General features: G+C 39.2%; 1 protein-coding gene across 1 annotated transcript in view; it reads right to left on the bottom strand.

Annotated features, from left to right (window-relative positions):
- Positions 1–685: 685 nt before the first annotated feature.
- Positions 686–21,665, bottom strand: part of cfap20dc (CFAP20 domain containing) — a 38,255-nt gene continuing 17,275 nt past the window's right edge. Inside the window, exons 12-18 of the mRNA XM_036571150.1 lie at positions 21,204–21,532; positions 10,845–11,201; positions 9,332–9,502; positions 7,964–8,035; positions 7,148–7,209; positions 1,300–1,391; positions 686–1,014 (exon numbers count right to left, since the gene is read on the bottom strand). Coding sequence (XP_036427043.1) covers positions 902–1,014; positions 1,300–1,391; positions 7,148–7,209; positions 7,964–8,035; positions 9,332–9,502; positions 10,845–11,201; positions 21,204–21,532 — 1,196 coding nt within the window. The 3' untranslated portion in view covers positions 686–901. The remainder of the gene's footprint in view (positions 1,015–1,299; positions 1,392–7,147; positions 7,210–7,963; positions 8,036–9,331; positions 9,503–10,844; positions 11,202–21,203; positions 21,533–21,665) is intronic.

Consider the following 21,665-nt stretch of genomic DNA (forward strand, 5'->3'; position numbering starts at 1 on the left):
TCATTTTCTCATCTTATCCAAAGTTCATTGTGACATTAGTGATCATCAAAAGCAGGCTGATGCCCTCTAATTGGCAACTTCATCAGATCAAAGAAGCAAACTAGCTCAGTTTAGACATTTTGTGAAGAATGAACAGGACCTCAGCAAATTTGCTGCAAAATTTTAAATTATCAATTGAAAATTGGTGTGTGTAATAGAAGTTTGTGGGGACGGGGCACCAACGTCAGTGACCAGTGACATCAATTGGTCCTGGTAGAGCACCCTGAACCTAGCCATGATGCCTCTGTTTCTGATACATTCATATCAGCATCACACACACTATCATGTCACTAACATGTCAGCACATGTTCAGAATGGACCGTTCAAATAATATCTAGTCAACAGCAGTCATGTGGTCAGAAACTGACCAATGGTGAATGGGGTATGGCAACAGATGAGCCCTAGTCTGTAATCGTACACCCTTATATCAGATATACAAGGCAGCTTGTTTCTAGTAAAGTGGACAGTGAGTGTATATGTGTAGGTAATTAATTTATGTGACAGCCAACAGTTAATTGTTATAACTATATATTAAAATAAAGCCCAAGAGCACTGGGCACAATATTGTTTATTTTATATTAACTTGACAATATATCAGTGCACCATATAATAGTTCATTTTATCATTTTATATCTAAATACCTACAAACAATGAAAATGGAAATGTACATTTATACACACCCAGCAAATTCTACAAATCATCTTTTTTAACAGTGACAACAGAATGACGAGTGTAACTGAAACAGTTGGAATAATTTGAAATAAGGGTTTCTTTTATGTCCACTGCCACAGTACATCTGGAATAAGTTACTGTCTTTGTGTGTGTCAGGCTGTGTGGAGCAGCCCCCTTGATTTCAGTGATCTTAAATCAGCTCATAGTACTTCCCAGTCTGAGGATCAAAGTAGCAGTTGAGACAGGGATCATAGAGCAGGCTGAGAAACTCGTCCTCCCCGCTGTTCTCCTGCGCCTCAGACCCTGTGAAACACACAAAGCCGAAGCACATCTCAGAAGCTATTTATAAAACTCTCTATGTTCTTACCACTCGCTCAGTCCTGCTCCACTGGTATCTAAGAGATTTCTCCCCTTTTCAAGGTAAAATCCTCCTTAAAGAAATCTCAGTGAAGATCTTACTTAGCCTGTGAAAGATTATAATCTTTGTTCACCCCAGAGAAAACTTGTGGAATCCTTTAAGATCCTATATACATCAGACCTTACTAGATGTAAAACATAGGCCATGGTGTACAAGTGTTAATGTGAAACCTTTGGTGGATATCTTGCTGTGGTCTCCTCTGCTCTGTGTCAGCTGCTGGCTGGGATGAACTATCGGAGGGCTGAGGACGTCCATCCATTCCCTGTGGAAAAAAATAAATTGCTGTGCTAGAAACAGAACTGGAATGTGTTCAGTTTCATAATACTGTGAGCTATAACGTACATGACGTTGGCTCAGATTAAAAGGCCTACAAAACTAATTAAACACTCTAATGAGACGGACCTTTATTCACACAAACAGGATACTCTACACCAAACTGCACGCTGCCAACACGATCCACACTTTCAAATTAATTATCAATATTAAAAGTACGTTGTCAGTTATAAGGGGTTACAGGTAAGTTTTCAGTTGGCAGCTGATGACTCTGCCTAGTGTACTCTTGTGGTTGATACGCTATCAGATGTGGCTACTTTAAGCACTTCAAGTTCACATGCTTTGTACAGTAATTTCTGGAAAACTGCCAGGTCAATTAAATAGAATGCTAACCTGATACGGGGTAGATTGCTGTTCTCAGTATGACAGCTGTTAGCTAGCATTGTGGGTAGAGAAAGCACAACTGAGCGTAAGCATTTAGCTTACTAACATGCATTCATAATAACATTTAAGCCATTTTTGTTAAAGTTTGTATGGGCATCTTAAAGGGGACATATGGATTTTTTAAATAGAAGAATTTAAAGTATCATAGGCATTGTTACAGTTTAAAGGGTCCCATATCTTATATTTTTCTTTTCTTTTCTTCTTAGCTCTTGTCCTTTTATCTGAGTTTATGTACTAAAAACAGTCTGGACTAAAATTTCAACAGAAATGGGCATGGTTAAACTGCTGTAGCTTTAATAAGGGGTTATACGTAAATAGATTTTTGTGACATCACAGAAAACAGTGAATTCAAAACAAGCCATTTTTGCAGCATTGTTTTCACATATAGACAGTATGAATGGGGATTGAATGGTATGTTTTAAAACTATAACAGTGTTTGCATACTACATCAAACTATTTTATCTTAAAGAAACAAGGAAAACTGGGTTTTATGTGATATTGGCCCTTTAATGTAAAGCACAATGTTTATTTTATGTACAATTTGACAAGCTGATAACTTTTTAGGGCTGGATTGCCAGTGAAATCCACCACAAACGAAAGTTCTCTAAAGCCCACCCCCAAATTCCTCTAGTCCATGCTCTTTTATGTCCAAAGTAATTGATAAAACAAGCAAAACAAGCTAGCTATTAAAAATGCTATGGTTGGCTAACAGATGTTTTTCTCTCCCAAGAGTTAATGTTTATTTTTACAGCATGTAATGTGTTCTCCACATGCACAACCTGCATCTATATGTTTAACTGGACTTTTTTGTGTGAATTTTTTAGCTATGCTAATTACATCCACGGGCTAACAACAGGCTTGTTTATTGGACAGTGTCGACAAGCACTTCATGGCCCCTACTTCGAGCTCCGCCTTCACAAAACCTTGGATTGGTTTAGAAATTTCACACAGTTTGTTCCCACCCTAATAAGTCTATGCTCCCACCTATATTTAGCCCATATTTTGTCATGGTTGACCCCAGATGTTCTTGTTATGAGATCACATCTGGACCCACAAGACTAGTTGTGATGTCACAGCCATGAACATATTTCCAATGACAACCTGCAGCAGTTCAGACTCACACATTCCCATTAAATTGATGAGTATTTCTTGAAAGAGGTACAATACAGGACAGCCAATAAGAACAGAGGTAATTTACATGTGCAATTACATGTTTTGTTGAAAATATGTTAACACATCTACAGAGAACACACTTCTACATATTTTAATTTGCATGATTACTGTTTATTTACTGAATTTAACATACTGGGGGGAAAATAACATACAAAATGTGGCCTATGCAGAAGTTATGGACCATTTTATATATTTTTTCCCTATATGATGAACAAAAAATAGAAACTGGGCACTAAAATGAGCAGAAAATGCCATTCTTCCTAAAGGAATGGTGTAAAAACAGCTGATTTAACTCTATGTAACACTAAAATATGACCATTCATGGTATATAAAACCACACAGACATATAAGCAAACTTTAGGGAAGAAACAAAAAGACAAGAAAAATGCAAATTATGGGAGCAATCTAAATATGAAGAGAATCTAACTTCTACAGGCTTAATACCTCCCACTTGATTTCCCCTCTCTCTTTCTCATTTACATCAAAAGTTTGCGTAGGCACCATGCGGTGCTGACTGACAGGCTTCCTGGTGAGAGGGAGAGAGGGAGAAGGATGACCTCCCAGGGAGCACCCTGCAGTCGTGACAGCTAGGTGACATGTGCAAGCCTTTGAGCATGTGTGGTGCCACCAAAACTAGTGGATAATCATCGGCCTTGACAACCATGCCTAATTAATCAACTAGGCGGAGCAGCTTTCCTTTATTGTATAAAGTTTTGGGCTGGAGTTTAGCTGTAAACTACAGAAACAGTAAAACATACAGTACATCTATATATGACAGTGTTGTGTATATATAACCCCATTTCCAAAAAAAGTTGTGCAAAATGTAAATAAAAACAAAATGCAATGATGTGCAAATCATTTAAATCCTATATTTCATTGAAAATAGTACAGACAACATATTAGATGTTGAAACTGAGAAATGTTAAATATATGCCCATCTTGAATTTGATTCCAACAACACGTTCCAAAAAAGTTGAGACGGGGGCAACAAAAAGGCTGGTAAAGTTATGTAATGCTAAAAAAGACCTGGTGGTTGATTGGCAACAGGTCGTCAACATCACTGGGTATAAAAAGAGCATCTCAGAGAGTCTTCCAGAAGTAAAGATGGGGAGGGGTTGCTCAGCTTGTTATCAGTGCACAGTTCAAAAGCCAGTATCCATGATGGTATAGGGGTGCATTAATGCACATGGCATGGGTGACTAGCACATCTGTGAAGGCACCATTAATGCTGAATGATGTTTACATGTTTTGGCAACATATGCTGCCATCCAGACGACGTCTTTTTTAGGGAAGGTCTTGATTCTTTCAGCAAGACATTGTAAAACCACATTGTGCATGTATTACAACAGCATTGCTCCGTACTAAAAGAGTCCGGGTGCTAAACTGGCCTGCCTGCAGTCCAGACCTGTCACCGCTGATAACATTTGGCGCATTATGAAATGAAAAATACGACAAAGGAGAGCCCAAACTGTAGAGCAGCTGAAATCCTATATCAAGCAAGAATGGGAAACATTTCTTTTTCAAAACTACAATAATTGGTCTCCTCAGTTCCCAAACACTTACAGAGTGTTGTTAAAAGAAGGGGTGATGAAACACAGCGGTAAACATGCCCCCGTCCCAACTTTTTTGGAATGTGTTGTTGGCATCAAATTCAAAATGGGCGTATATTTTTCAAAGAACAATAAAATTTCTCAGTTTCAACATTCGATATGTTGTCTTTGTAGTATTTTCCTTTAAAAACATGGTTTCCATTATTTGCATATCATTGCTTCCTATTTTTATTTACATTCTGCACAGCATCCCAACTTTTTTGGAAATGGGGTTGTATATCATTAATATGTATAGCTATAGGATAGTGTTTGTTTGGGGTTTATTAACTACCTGCTGAAGTCATTGCTGAGATTTGTGTTTTAAGAGGCTCAGTAGTGGGTTTCTCCAGTCAGAACTTCCATGTCACAGTCTGCTACCCCACTTAAGCACACTTCTGCTGAAAATCTAATATTTAGTCCTGCTGGGAGTCTGGCAGTATAATAAGTTTCATAATACACCAAGTCATCGGCTTTTGAAGTCTGCCACACTGCTGCACATCAGGTCGTCGCCTTTCTTGAGTGCTTAAATTTTCAAAAGTTCTCTGCTCTGATCAGGAAACACAGAGGTGAGAGAAAAAGAAGCAAAATCAGTGAACTTGGTTCTAGGGTCCAAAATGACTTTTTCTGACCGATTTTAAGGAGCTAAAAATATAACCAATATTGACCGACATATTGAATATAAACAAAAATGAAACAGACTCCCATAATTTTAGTTTAACTGTGCTTTACTGGCTGAAATTACTGTCGGTTGTCAACTATGAACTATTATTCAACTATCAAATATGATAGTTCTCAATTATGACATTTCAAAAAAGTAGCAGAAACTCACAAATCGTAAATGACATAACTAATTTTAACTTAAATGCTTTTTTTTGCTGTTTTGCTGGCTTCCATTAAAGGGGAATTCCCTTTTATAAAAGTGGAAGTGGTCACAACAGTAGTGACAGGAACTGGACAGAAAATTATTAAATGAAATGCAATATAACACTTTATGGTGTTTTTTTTTATAAGATTTTGACCTACAATCTGTTCATGATGGAGAGGTACATGCATGGCATTGTAAGGCAAAACAGAACCCAAAGAAAACTTTTTTTTTCAGAATTACTACTATTTTAGCATTATCAAAATTATATATAAAATCTTTGAAGACACATGTAGGTTCACGGTACATTTTGGATAGCAAATAAAATGCCTACATTTGTCTTACACACCCTGGTTCCTGTCATCACCACTCTAAAGAAATCTTAATCAGCATGTTTCTCTAAATTGAACCATTTCACATCAAACCACTCCAAATAGCTTTTTTTTGCATCCCAGTGATTGAATTATGCAGAAATTTTGCAACATCAGTGGAATACCCAATGAATTAATGAATTAATTATTTTCACTCTTCAGGGAAACATTGCACTCTATCACTGTACTGCCTCAACCTATGTGCAGAACACAATGAGAGAAGTAGGACTGTAGAAAGATGGACAAGGATTCATGATTGGTGGAAGAAACATCAATAACCTTCGATATGCGGATAACACAGCACTCATAGCGGAAAATCTCAAAGACCTGAAGGTCCTTATAAAGAAGGTTAAAGAATAGTGTGAAAAGATGGGACTTCAGCTCAATATGAAGAAGATTAAGGTTATAAAAACTGTAAAGACCGCTAACATTACCATTGATGGAGAAGATGTGGAAATGGTGGGCAGCTTTTGCCCACTTGGATCAATTATTAACAATAGAGAATCCAGCACTCATAAAATATGACACAGATTGGCACTTGACAGAACAAGGATGAAGGAGCTCGAAAAGATCTTGAAATGCAACGACTTGTCTCTACAAACAAAGATCATAACTGTCCATGCTGTGGTCTTCTCTGTGGTTCTTTATAGATGTGAAAGCTGGACAATAAAGAAGCGAGACTGGAAAACAATAGAGGGCTTTGAACCTTGGTGTTGGCAAAGTCTTTTGAAAGAAACTTGAATGGCAAAGAAAACAAACAAATGAATCCTCAACTGAATCAAACCTCACCTCTCATTCAACTCAGATGACCAAACTGAACATATCTGGACATATTATGAGAAGACCTAATTCATTGGAAAAGACCAATATGCTTGGTAGAGTTGAAGGTGAAAGAGAAAGAGGATGACCAGCAACAAGATGGATGGATACAATCAGAGGAATCATGAACCAGCCATTCAGAAGCCTGAAGGCCTGATCAGAAAACAAGATATTCTGGAGAAACATTATCCATATAGTCGCCAAGAGTCGGACACGACGTGACGGCACTTAATAAATGAAACCAAAACCAAAAATATCTGAGGTGTCCGTTACAGTGCAGAAAAATCACTAATAACTTGATATATATTTAACACATTTATGCTGATTTATTGGCCAGACGCTACTTGTTTCAGCATATACAGTAAGTCACATGAAGTGGAAGGTGTATACTTTATAGAATAGAACATTGAGAGGGTTTTTTCTGATACAGCTGTGACATCTGACATTTCTCACTTAAACAAGCCAAGACAAAGAGCTTGCTTCTTACCTAGGATTAGAGTGGAGGAGAGGGTTCATCTCTTTCTGGTAGCACTGGCCCTGTTCAGCTGCCTGTCAACCACAGAGACATATGTGTTGTAATTGCGTGTAAATGTCTGGTCTGAAGCCCAAAGGGGCAACTCTGATTTCACATCCAGTTTGATAAGAAGTAGCCTATATCTGCTATAAAAGACTCATTATAGTGTTTCTTTTTATCTCTGTTATTCTTTGTGTGACAGTGTGTGAGAGAGAGAACAAAATATGAAACTGACTGAAACAGTGAAGCACCTCTGTAATACCTAAAGTAAAAGTCTTTATACTTCTGAGCTATCAGGTATGTCATGCTTGTTGCCTGATGATGGCAGTATTGCTACTCTGCCATGCAATGACAAAACAATTCTACTGACTGGCAGCTTGAACAATTGAACTGTGTTAAGTCTCCTAAAGGCTAATACAACTGATTAGTAGGGCCATTATGCCAGTGCGCTATTGTACTGTTGTGCCTCACTGTTAGAGTTTGTTTAATCCTGGCACATTTCATGTTATCAAGCTGACAAACCATAAAAACTGCCTGTATTTTGAATAGCTTTTTGAAATTCACACTCATAGTCAACATTCACACTTTTGTTTGTCTCCCAGCTACGAAGCGTACACGCCAACTAGCCGTGTTATTTAGCTCTTAGGAGTTCAGAATGTTCTCTCCCTGCCTAACAACCAGAGACTTCAAAGACAGTGCAAGTCTTGTATTCAACTCAGTCTAATGAGGCTGACCACTGAGACATCCCTTATTCTAGAGGACGTGTGTGTGTGTGAAATGGCCACTCACTAGACGAATACACTGGGTCCATGTAGAGGTGTCATCACTGCTCATACTCAGACTGACATTGCACTGGTCAACCTGACAATAGGGATTACACAGAAAATGTTAGCATTGTTCATCCTGTGTCTTAAGCTAAGCAATCTGCAGATTCACACTGAATATATGTCAACATGTTATTCTTGAAATGTGTACCATTTACCTCATCAACATGCATTGTGTAAAGGCCCATGTCATATATATAGTACATAGTTATCATTGAAAGAATGTTACCTATACAACATATTTCAGATAAGAGTGCATGAATGATGAATGGAATCATCTATGAATGGAATCCGCCAATATTTCCTCCTAACGAAATTGGTGCGATTCATTTTTTATCTGTGAATTTATGATGTACAGTACTGTGCAGAGTTGAAACAATTCATTTTTCAGTGTCTAAATATATGTATTTAATAGAAAAAGCCTCAACAATGAAATATAATATCAACATTTTCAGTATTTACTGTGTCCACCTTTTGCTTTCAGTACAGCTTCCATTAATTTTGGGAGAACTGATTTAAATTTCTTCAAAGAACTGTGTGGATAATTTTCCACATCTCCAAACTTCGGTCTTAGAAGTTGGTTGCATTTTCTGCTTCTTAAATCCAAGTATCCAAAACACATTCAGTGATGCTGAGGTCTGGACTCTGGGGCAGTCAGTCCATTGTTCTGAGAACACCAGCAGGTTCTTTGTTTGATTTGCAAATTTTCTTTTATTGTTCATTTACTCAGACCCATTGCATTGAGTTGTTTTCTCACAGTGGAAGGATGGACAGAAACACCTGTGGATTTTTTTAGATTGATTGATTTTCTCCTCTCTCTCAAAGATGAAAGCTTTAAGTCTTACACAGTTGTTATGTCATTTTCTCTGCATCTTTTAATAATTCCATTTTTAAAAACTAATGTTTTTTCACTTCACTTTCCCCTTCCTTACGAAAACTGATTATTTTGTATCTAATCTTTTCAGAAATATTTACTGAAAAATTAAGAAATGGAACTTAATTTGACTGGAAATTAAATAAATAAAGGGTGGAGGCTGATTTTGTGCAGTGATGCAAATAATGTGAGCAGGCCAAGTACACACAGGCCGCATTTGAATGCTGTGCTTTCCCGTCTGTGCATGTGTTAGTCCTACCCACCAGCTTTAGCCTGCAAATTGTGAGCTTTGGGTAAATAAATAATGTTACTGTCTTCATTGCCTGCTGCCTTCAAAAAAACTGGCAAATCAAAATCAGACAATTTGGTTGTAAAGAAGTCAGAATCAGATTTGGCAATTAGGGATCGGTGCAACTCTAATTTCAGACGGTCTCGCTCAATAAACAATATTCCTCCTGCCTGTGAAGCACTGAGGCCAGGGTCGCTCATTCCACCCTCCTCCTCTTCCTGCTCTCTTCTCAGACTTGCCAACATACGCAACTCTTCTTCCTCATCCTCTTCTTGCTCTGGCCTCTTGTGCAAATCACATCTGCTGGAACCCACAGGCATACTCCTCAAGCTCTCCCTCACCTGTAGAGGCCAAGCAGATTCATTACTCTCCCAATGCCACTCCATGAAGTGAGTATGCAGTCAGGCAGTGTTACAGGCTATAGCTAATTAGAAACCAATCCATCAGACACTGAAGGCTAATTGGCACTTCATTAGAGCAAAGACATCAGCAGGAGTGTTTGCCCACTGCCTAGAGATCTGCTTGGGCAAGCTGGTCAAAGAGAAATTACACACCTACGCTGACTGTATTGATATTAGTTTATTCAGCACTTTGGACTTTCACCAAACAAGAACACTGTTTTAACTCTTATTTTAAGTGTAACAAAACTGTGTTTGAGGATGCAAACCACCCAGAGTGTAGAAAGAGGATGAAGCGAAAAATGATCAAAAGAGCATTGTGTGGAGAAAAATGGAGCCCAAAGCAATGGTCAATGCAAGAAGCCATTTTCAAATGTAACAAAAACAACGGTCAACAGGTTCAGTGGAGCACTCTGGGCCTGAATGGATTCATATTAAAAACCCAGCACAGTCTGTGAGCGGGGAACGAGAGCCACAGCAGAGCTGGAATTACAATGATGACAGAAGCACTTATAAACAAACCACTCTGCTCAAGTAGACCCATTCATCTGAAGTACGTGCTTCAGCTAATCTATTTCTAATAACCTCTCCAATCCTTAATAAAATGTGTTCTAGTTAAGGCCTGTCCACACATACAATCATGTTCAACAAGTATTTTTCAAAAATGTTTTTTTTCAGAGCAGTGTTCCTGGAGGTTCAGAGCTGCTTAATGCACTTTCGTGGTCTTTGAATAACATGCGCCATGAAAAATGATTCGAGAAAGTTCTGTTTACCGAAGGATTATGCTGGTCTCGATTTCTAGCTGCATGTGTTGTCCCTTCACCATTGAGCTGGCATCAAAACTCCTCTCGTAGAACAGGAGAGTGTTGAAGTCAAGCTGCTTTCATTGGGCACTTGAATTTAAATAACGCACATCAGAAATGACTAATATGTCTTTTCCAGCACTCATTTTATCTTTTCTCACTCAGGGGTCAAACATTGTGGCTGTAGCTCTACTATTAAGTAGGAAAATCTGAGAGCTGAATATGCTCCGATACTAAAAAGGAGATGGTAGCATATGTATACAAAAAAATCTTGGTATATTTTCCAAAAAGCTTGGAAAATTCCTGCCTTTTGGCCCAGCATTTTCTGGTGCTACTGTACAGTTCAACTCTACTCAATTCCAAGTGAAAGCTTAAAAGCTGCAATGTCTCCAAACATCTTTGCAGAATACAAGACAGCTGGAATTGAGACCAGAGTGAGGCTAAATCTGGAACAAAGACTTCCTTTTGCAATACGTGCTCACCTTGTGGAGTCTCATGTCCCCAGAGAGAATCTCTCTAACAGATGTTCTACTAATGGATGTCCCCGTTTCTCCATCAGGCTTGGTGCGCTCTGCTCCAGACCACTCAAGCCTGCTCCTCTGTCTGGCAGTGCAGGGTGAGAGACAACGGGTTGGTGCCATGCACGCAGGTTCAGTCCTCCAGGAGCTCACTGATGCACTGTGTAAAGAGGCAGGTGGGGCAGTGGAGGGCTGGGCCTGTGCTGGCTCAGTGCAGGGTCTGGGTGAGGCGGTGGATTTGTGAACAGGAACAGAAAGTGGAGTGGGTGAGGCAGGGCTGGAGTGTGCTGCAAATCTCTGGAATGGAGAGTATCTATCATCCTGATGAAGAGAGACAGACAGAGAGAGAGAGATAGTAAAGAATCCACCTTGTAAACAGGCTCAAGATGTAGAACGCTGGAGACAAAAACAAGCCATGTCAAAGCCAAGACCCTGTAGATACAATGGCTGAGCAGCGCAACAGTTTAGCAGTTATCAGTGGCTACTTTACTAAATTTCAGCATTATAGAGATAGGAGGCTTGTCTGGCACCATAGGCCAGGAAATAGCACTGTCAAGATTATTCTAATAAACATCAAAATAGGAATTTAAATTGTATTTCACAGGAGTTTTGCAGACAATTCATGAAGTATGACAATAAAAAGACATGGACCTATCAGAAACATTTTTCGAACAGTTTATTCTAACCAAGCTCTTTTTCTATTGTAAAGCCTAACAGCTGTGTGCAAAAAAGGACTGTTGAATACTCGGTTCTTGCAGGTGGCAAAAACAAATCAAAGCTGCTCCTTGAAAACTGTCCATTTGTCGGTGGGGGTACCATATCATGTAATGGATGTTCTGGGTTCATCATATATTTCAAAACTGAATTTAGATGAAATGCAACATTTCCTCTTCATTCTTTTAATGATGGACCTAGTGTAAGGGGGCATGTGCTTTGCCTTGGGATCATTTTCAGGGCACTGTTTTGCACCCTTTGCAGCAGCTCTTTTTGACCTTTGAAACATCCAACCACAAGAACATGACTGTACTTCAAGGCTGACATAATGAAAGCAAAGTTATCTAAGACAAGATCTTCCACTGACATGGTATTCTTAGTAGATAAAGACGCTTAGATGTCTTTCTGAACATGACCTGAACCTGGCACGAGTGAGAGAAGGTGGGGTCAACAAGCCATCCTGAGGAAATTGGGGCCCCATCATCACTATCATCATCTCTCTTGTACTGGAACAAACCATCAACCACCATGTTCTGTTCTGTATTAGGGAGTGAACAGACTCTCATGCTCTCCCAGCCTTAGGAGCCCAGAAGTTTAAACACCTTGTAAGATGCATATAGTGCATATTTTAAATTCTCCTACTGGTCACTCTTATAAGAAACAAAACCTCGTAAACACTCCCATCTGTATGCACGTTACTCTTGTTACATATCTTACATATACATTTATTAAATATTTTTAAAGACTTTACAAAAAATGTTTCTCTGAATCTTTAAAACACTATTTTTAGTTTGTTATTCATTCATTTATCCAGTCAATCATTCATTCATCATCTTAAACCGCTTAATCCAGCTAGGGTTGCGTTAGCAGTTGGGAGAGCAAATCAAGTCAAGTCAAATTTATTTATATAGCGCCTTTTACAACAGATGTTGTCACAAAGCAGCTTTACACTGGGGTCCACTGGTGACAGTGGCAAGGAAAAACTCCCTCAACAGGAGGAAGAAACCTTGAGAGGAACCAGACTCAAAAGGGGAACCCATCCTCCTCTGGTCGACACTGGATAACAGCACAGACACAAAACAGTATAGGTGGATACAGTTTAACACCACTGTGCAGTGCGCCGGCCGCATCAGTCACGTCAGGAAAGAGGGGAGGGGGGATAAGAGGGACATTGTTAGAAAAACAAATTAACCAAAGGCTCGACTAAACAGGTAAGTTTTTAGCCTACACTTAAAGATGGAGGCTGTGTCTGAGTCTCGAACACTGACTGGTAGGTTATTCCAAAGCTGGGGGGCTTTGTATGAAAAGGCTCTTCCCCCTGACGTAACTTTATTTATTCTGGGTACTAATAATGACCCCACACCTTGTGATCTAAGTGGGCGTGTCGGTTGATAATAGGAAATAAGGTCACTGAGGTACTGAGGAGCAAGGCCATTCAAAGCTTTATATGTCAGTAGAAGAATTTTGTACTCAATGCGGAATTTAACTGGCAACCAATGTAAGGTACACAAAATTGGGCTAATGTGGTCAAATTTCCTGGTTTTGCTGAGAACTCTGGCTGCAGCGTTCTGGACTAACTGAAGCTTGTTAAGGTTTTGGCTGGAACAACCAGAAAGAGCATTACAGTAATCTAACATGTACGTTATAAAGGCGTGAACTAACGTTTCTGCATCCTGTATCGACAGCGCATTTCTTAATTTAGCGATGTTACGCAGGTGGAGGAAAGCTATTCTGGTAATATTGGTAATATGCTCATCGAAGGCCAGACTGGGATCAATCGTGACACCAAGGCTTTTTACAGATGTGCCTGGTGCAATTGAGAAACTATCGAGATTGAGAGTTAACGTAGGCAGATTATCCCTAGCGGCTTTTGGACCAAGAAGAAGAACTTCTGTTTTGTCCGAATTTAGTAAGAGGAAGTTACTTGACATCCAGTCTTTAATGTCTTTTACACAGTCCTCTATCTTATTAAGTTCAATTATGTCCTCTGGTTTAGCTGAAATATACAATTGTGTATCATCGGCATAGCAGTGGAAACTGATGCCAAGTTTTCTAATGATGGTACCTAGTGGTAGCATATATAAGGTAAATAATATGGGTCCTAAGACAGAGCCCTGTGGAACACCATACTTTACTCTTGTGAGAGCTGATTGTTCACCATTTACATTAACAAACTCAAAGCGATCACTAAGGTAAGATTTGAACCACAAAAGAACTTTACCTGTCACTCCTACTAGTTTCTCAAGCCTGTCTAATAGAATGGAATGGTCTATTGTGTCAAAAGCTGCACTAAGATCGAGTAAAACCAGTAAGGATATGTTTCCTTTGTCAGCGGATAATAAAAGATCATTTACAATTTTCACTAACGCTGTTTCGGTACTATGGTGAGGCCTGAAGCCAGACTGAAATTTTTCATATATATTACTCCTATGCAGATGGGAACATAATTGTTTTGCCACGGCTTTCTCTAATTTTTGAAAAAAAGGGAAGATTTGAAATAGGTCTATAATTTGATAGCTCAGAGGGGTCAAGACTAGGTTTCTTTATTAGGGGTTTAATTACACCTAATTTAAGAGACTTTGGAACATAGCCGAGGCTGAGACAGAGAATCCCAGACGACCCGGTCCACCGCAACTTCCTCCAGCTCATTCTGGGGGACCCTGAGCCACTCCCAGGCCAACTTGGAAATATAATCCCTCCAGCAGGTCCTAGGACAACCTCAGGGTCTCGTCTCAGTAGTTTGTGCCTGGTAAAACCCCACCAGGAGGCAGTCAGGGGGCGTCCTGGGGGCGTCCTGATCAGACGCCCAAACCACCTTAACTGGCTCCTCTCAATGTGGAGGAGTAGCGGCTCTGTTCTGAGCTCCTCCTATATGATCGAGCTTCTCACCCTATTAAGCAGAGTGCAGCCCGCCACCCTGCGAAGAAAGCTAATTTCCACTGCTTGTATTTGCGATCTCACTCTTTCGGTTTCTTTGGGTAGTTAGTTTTTGTTCAGCTAAATTCATATTTATTGCTTGGCCTCTTTTAAAAATCGTATTATTCAATGAATCATTAAAATTGTCTGTAGATTACTTTATTACTGAAATAACTGTGACAGCCCTACAGAGATTAGTTATAGAGCGCCTTCAAGCCCAACATCATGAGCATCCAGATTTCAGTGACAGCTGGGATATAAAACCAGTGAAGAGCTCTAAGGCATAAACTAAAGAATAAGTTAAAAATATTACAAACCTTTTCACAGCCAAACTATATTAATCAGCATCACATTTATGGTCTATAATCAGTTAGTCACAAAAGCTTCAATTGGAGTACTTCATTTACCTGTATCCCACTGTATTTCACTGAAGTATTTCTATTTTATAGACATACAATGACAACTCATAAAATGAGAACAAATCAGTTACTGTATGCACTGTGAGAGAAATTAACAATCTCAGATGCTTTGGTTGAGTAGTCAAATCACAGACATTTACACAGTGTGTATTTCTGTGGAGTGTACTGTGAATGTATATTTACTGAAAAAGCTGTTAATTAATAATAGGCAAATATATCTGTCATAATTGTACAGCTCTAGCTCTACAGGCTTTGGAATATAATGAACCATGGACATTACTACTCTAGGCATCTAGCTACTATCTACTGTGAAATTCTGCTCTCTCTAACTTTATAAAACATAGATTACAGTATACTCAAACTTTTTGGTTTCTTTCCACAAACACAGCTTTGCCCTCAAAAACATGAGTGATGGACTTTAAAGAAAGAACCTCTAATGGAATTACAAAGGGTATGATGTAACCGCTTGAAAGAGCCTCGATGCGGAAAATGGCAAAGCTGTGACAGATGAAACGCGCTAATAACCGTGATGTGACACAGCCTGGCGTAGGTGGAGCTACATCAGAGTTACCTGCAATTAATCAGGCTGCTACAATGCCCAGAAAGCTGTCCATTGGCCTCCTGCTTTGGAAGAGACAAGGGCTTTAAACTAGTGGGGCTTTGATCTAAACTAATGGCCTTAAACAGCAAGCGCTGCTTCACACTAATGATGACATCCGCACTTAAAGGCCAGGGCCATTTCAACCTGGCAATCTGCACCAAACCGTCCGCCTCCTGCCTATTCCATACACTGTCCATAATTACTGTTTTAGCTATTTGAAAGCCCAGCTGGTGACATTCAGTAAACAAAAATGCATAACATTATGCCTCTGAAATGCCTACAAAAATGCATATTATGTTGCTGATGTGCCCTTTAAAGCAGACTGATCACCTGCACAAAGCAAATTTGTTTTGCCTGGACTTACGCATTGGTTAAAAGCCTGGAACACGTTTTAAAGCATTTCGTCTAGAACATCTGTCAGTGCTTAGGCTCTTTCTCTTATGGACAAGGCTATCAGGCATCTTATTAAGCAAATATTATCATTCCGAATGCAAGCAGAAACGACATCAGCCAAGAGCATTAGCAAGAGTCATCTCTGAGAAACGCGACATAAACATCAACTTCTAAAAAGATCCCAAGGAGATCATTAAATTCCCTCCCATCTCCCTGTGGTCATGAACAAAGAAAAAAAAAAGACACATTTTTGACTAAAGACTCAGAAGAAATATAACAAATATGCCAAACTGAGAGTTTAGCAATATGAGGGAGGGAAGGCAGGCCTGAAAGGGGAAAGAACGAACCAATCAAACTGTCAGTGACATCAATCAAAAAGCACTAATTAAGTGCAGCAGAACATATGTATGCTGGAGATGAGACTGATTTCCCAAGGGGAGAGAAAATAGACTGCGAGAAGAAGTGAATGATGCGCTTCTCAAAGAGTACCAAATTGAGGAGACAGCAATAGAGCTGAATACAGTCTCGCAAGAAATGAACTGAACTGATGTTTTTCTTCATGGGCTTAATTGAATCACGAGTCCCTGGGGAGCTGAGCTGTGTGTCCTTGTCAGGAAATTGAGGGACATAAAGGATACACTTGTATTGTTCATACAGGCCTGTTTCTATGTAGGAATGACCAGACTAAAGACATGCGTTGAACTGAGCTCAGCAATGCTTTCCGAATGTCTGTTTCTTGAGCATGAAGGATTTATAGGCCTTTATAAATTCTTGGAAAAGAAACAACTTTCATAGTCGGTTTAACAGCCTTTTCATTGTCGACTTTTCAAAATCCATACTCCATCAGTTACTGTATGAAGAGGTTCACACAGAACTTCACTTATTTGTCTTTGTTTAACTCTTATTCAGTTAGCTTGGATCATTTCATCATAGTGTTCTCAAGTCAATCATGAAATTATAAACAGTGTCTGTTCTACTTTACATGTTTGAACTATATATTACTGTTTGAAGAACTGGGGACGGCAGCACAATTGACATTATTATTGACACTGGGGTGGGAATCTTCAGGCACCTCACGATTTGATTATGATTCAGAGGGCTGAAATGAGATTATAAAACGATTATCAATGCATCTCGATGCATTTTTTTTATACAGGATTTCTTTTTCTCACTATGTGAGGACTTGGTACTTTTAAAGCAAAGTATTTGCAATGATCCATAATGAATTTACTTCCACTATCTTTTAATAATAAAACAACTGGAAGTCATGTGGCAAGTGAACTAGAAATCGCTGTGTCAGTAAAATATCTTCAAGATGGGACGCTGTATCTCGACTCCAAAGTGTGCTACATAGCGCAAAGCCTTGGTTCTCAACGACTGAGTATGGACGCAAATCTTTGGCAATAAAAGTTGTGATAGAGTTTGTAGTTCGCTTCCGAGTTGGGTGGAAGCTTTGCTAATATGCTAATATAGCTTCTCATGCTTGTGGTTTCCAAAATATTTTAGTTTAATGTGACACAACTTGCATATAGTATGGCTCTTATCCAGGTCCTTTTTCCCCTGGCGTGCAGACTGCAGGTCACATAGAAATGCAGACAATCTCACCAAGCTAGTAACGAACGAAAAGGCAACGAAAAAGATTTAAGACGAACATCTGAAGACGAATGGACTTATTTGGATTTATAAGCACCACAGTTGGTTTCCTGGTATGTTAAATCTGCAACGAGACTGTCAAACACTAAAAAGTTGCGAGGATGAAGTCAGCTTCTGTTTCGAATTTACATTTCTGGCGCCTCAGGCAGAATTTAAGGTGGAACGGGGAAATTCGAACAAGAAACTGGCGAATAAGAAGCGACTTCAGCCTCGTAGAACAATCAAACATTGAGAGATATTTTACAAGAAACCATTTGACTTTTGAGGAAACTGTCAAAGTTGGGAGGAAAGCGGCTATAGCTAAAGCTTAAAGCAGAGCAAAGTAAGTCTGTGTTTCATTTATATTTTTTAGCCTATACTAGGACATTAGCACATACTGAGACATACTAGACATAAAATGTTCTGGCTCTCAAGGTGGTTTGATTTTTGTTCAAAGAACAAAATGGCTCTCCCTAACATTTGGGTTGTCAACTCCTAATCTAACCTAGCTTTTTTTTTGCTCATCCAGTTGTGTTTTTGTTATGTGCCGTCACAGAGTGTCTGGGCGCTGCACTTCCGCGCTTCCAAGTTCCACCTTTTGCGTTCCGTCAACATTCCGTTATAAATTAAAATTTAGAAAATCGATTTTTGACATTTGTGAATCGATTCAGAATCGTCCACTTCTGTATGGCGGTGCATTTAAGAATCGATTTCCCCCCACCCCTAGCCTACACTATATGGCGAAATGTATGTGAAGACCTGATCACCATGTCTATATGAGCTTGTTGGACACCCCATAACCATGGCCTTAAATAAGAGCTGCCTCCCCTTTGCACTCCACTCTTCTGCAGAGGCTTTTCCAAAAGAATTTGGAGTGTGTCTGAGGAAATTTGTGCCCATTCTGTCAAAAGAGCATTTGTGAGGTCAGGTGCTGATGTTGGATGAGAAGGCCAGTCTTACAAACGATGTTCCAATTCATTGTTCAGTACAGTTGAGGTCAGGGCTCGGTGCAGGCCACTGTAGTTCCTCCATATCAAACACGTTAAACCATGTTCTTATGGACCTCACTTTGTGCACAGGTGAACAGTCATGCTGGAACAGGAAAGGATCTTCCTCAAAGTGTCGCCACAAAGTTGGAAGCATATTATTATTGACTTGTGGCACAGGAGGCATCCTATGATGCTGCCAAGTCACTGAGCTTTTAAGTATGACCCATTCCTTTGCCAATGTTTGTCTATGGAGGTTGCGTGGTTATGTGCTTGATTTTATACACCTGTAAGCAGTAGGTGTGGCTGAAACACCTGAACTCAATAAATAGGTTGTGTCCACATACTTTTGGCCATATAGTGTATCTATCAGTTTAAAAAGAAAATAAAAAGGTATCAGTAGGAAAACCTTTCTGCTGCCATATCCTTCTTGCATTCAACTCCATCTTTATTCTAAGCAAGTGATGTCATACACTATAGGGATCTCAGTAAGCATGGTGGGACCATGATTTTATTCAGCTTTACAAATTCATTATCACTCTTTAATAATACTGTTTGTTCCGAGCTTTATTAGCCACTTACAGTGATATCCCAGTAGAGTAAACATACAAATTACTTCAACAACACACTGAGGGTTCTGAAATTGTATAATTGGACCCAAGAAGTAGGAATAAACGTGTTAATTGCTGTCAGAGCCCTGAACTGGGCCTCTCAGTGAGTGCATTTGATGTGTGTGCGTTGAAGTGCATGCAGGGCTGACCAACAAGGCCAATCTCTATCGTAAGTAGCATGGGAATCCTCCAATAAGGTTGCAAGTCAATGATGCATGATTTGCTTAAAGTTTGACTTAAGTGTAGCATCATATGTTTATTCGCTATTTAATCAACGAAGAAGTGTTTAGGTGTTATTTAGGTGTGATTTATTTAGCTGCTCCCTGAAGGGCTGGGTGATGTATCGAATGTTTGCGACATACCGTGACAATTTCTTTAAAGACGCAACAAAGTCTCTAGTAAAAATGTTGATATAATGAGAGATGGGGAGGGTAAAGATTTAGGGGCAGATTTACTAAAAGAGGCACTAATTACCAACAGTCTACTGACACTTTGTGCCGGTGGGGGTGGCCAATACTAAGAACTTCCATGCAAATGATTACAGAAGCAACTTTGTCTTTAACACATAGCCAGCACAGTATCAACCCATGTTTGGTTGAACTGCTTTTTGTATGGATGCCCGTTTCCACTAGATAGGAGAAAAATGTTTATCCGAGCATCTTTATCTGCTAATAGTGGAAAGAATGCATATGTTTATTTATCTCTGGTTCTGGTTCAAATTGTAATTCATTAGGTCAAAATAATTTATATTCTCAAGATTTTGTCTTTGGCTAAAAAGTATTTATTAAGATTTATAATAAGCATTTATTAATCATTATTTTACATTTCAACATAAGTGATAATTTATAGAAAATAAGACATTAGTTCAACTTAACAGATGAGAAATTCAAGAAAATCAACAATAAGTCATTTTGACTTTCTGTTTTGAAACACATGTTCATTTCCTGCTGGATGAAGGAGCTGAACTTGAGTTCCTTTCTGAGTGCGTCCCCCATTTCATGGAGTGCATTCTGTTTATTTGGGAACTGTATGATTATGAACTTGTGGTGAGCATAACCTCTTAGCTACGTGCAGTGCATCCAAGTGATGCTTGGACATTTCTGCAGCAGAAGCCACAGAGTACACAAAATAGCAAAGTAACGACAGCCTTTAGCAATGCAGAAAACGCCCAGGCAAAATATTTTCAATATGTCTTTCAGAAAACTGTTAACTTTGATGAGTGTTGTAAAATATACCCGAAGTACCAGGAAACAGTTTAAAACATTGTTTTTATAAAACGATTTGGTTTTAGTTTTATTTTACCTCATCAAATTGGGAAATAATGTGACATGGCAGGCATCCATAAATGTGTCCAGCCATGTTAACACCAGAAATAAGGCAAGCTTTTCACAGGTGATAAACAGTGCAATACTTTCTATCAGCATTGGTAAATTGAAATAGATGGTTCATTATAACAAACTTCTCCCAGTAATTTATGCTTTGAGAGGGAAACTCCTATAAATGCATATTCAGTAAGGCAAACTGCTTTGGTCTTATTATGGGCACTAAAAGGCAGTTGCACTTGTCTGATAAACTGCGACAGCCACTTTTTAACACCAAAACAGGGATTGCAACAACCCAGCACATTAGTAAATCTGTCCCTTAGTACCTAAAAAAAAATCTTTCACTATATCAAGCAGCAGTATGAAGAATATCTGAAACTGGTATAAGTGAAATATGACTGTATGCCTTTCTTATTTGAGTTTATTTAGCGAAAAACAGACCTTACTACCTAGAATCCCTTTACTGTATTTTAGTTCCTATAAAATTTATATTATATAAAAAAGTTGTTTTTATTTTTAACACAAACATCAGCTGCCCAGGGATTGCAGGTTAAAATAAGCCAGCTGGCGCATTTACATCATAAAATTATGTTGATTATGATGTCGATTAATGTGTATTGTCCCTGTTAACTACTTATATATTTTAGATATGACTCTTTAAACCACAGTGCCCAGGCCTAGCTTTCTGCTTTTTTTACGGTGAATCTCAAAATGTGTGTGGCTGTGTACCTCTTCACCCTCGCTTCCAATGAAGTCATCCTCCAGGCGTGCCTCCCTCCGTTCTGCTTCACGCTGCAGGCTATCACCTTTAAGTTCAGAGTCCAAATCCACAAAAGGGTCACTGAAAGGCTGACCCCTTTTGGCTGAATGAGGGCGTGAAGAAAAAGTAAAGAGCTCCTCTCCATCCTCTTCTTCGGCTTCACGTACACTGAGCTGAGGCTCAGCATCACTGATATCATTAATGCTGTTCTCCTGCACACACAGATGGGGTAGTAGAGCAGATGGAGACTGGCACTGCAGAGATCTGGGAGTCGGAGTGTCTGAAATACAGGCCTGACCTGCAGAACAGAGGTGTTAGTTTGTTGATTGACTTACACTAAGTCTAATTTTTTCAAGAAACCAGTGAAATTTAAAGTGAAATGTAAAGAGAATTAACGTTATAATCAGGCTGTCATAGTAATTCATGCTCTG

Source organism: Colossoma macropomum, unplaced genomic scaffold (genome assembly GCF_904425465.1).
Source record: "Colossoma macropomum unplaced genomic scaffold, Colossoma_macropomum, whole genome shotgun sequence".
Taxonomy (NCBI): Eukaryota; Metazoa; Chordata; class Actinopteri; order Characiformes; family Serrasalmidae; genus Colossoma; species Colossoma macropomum.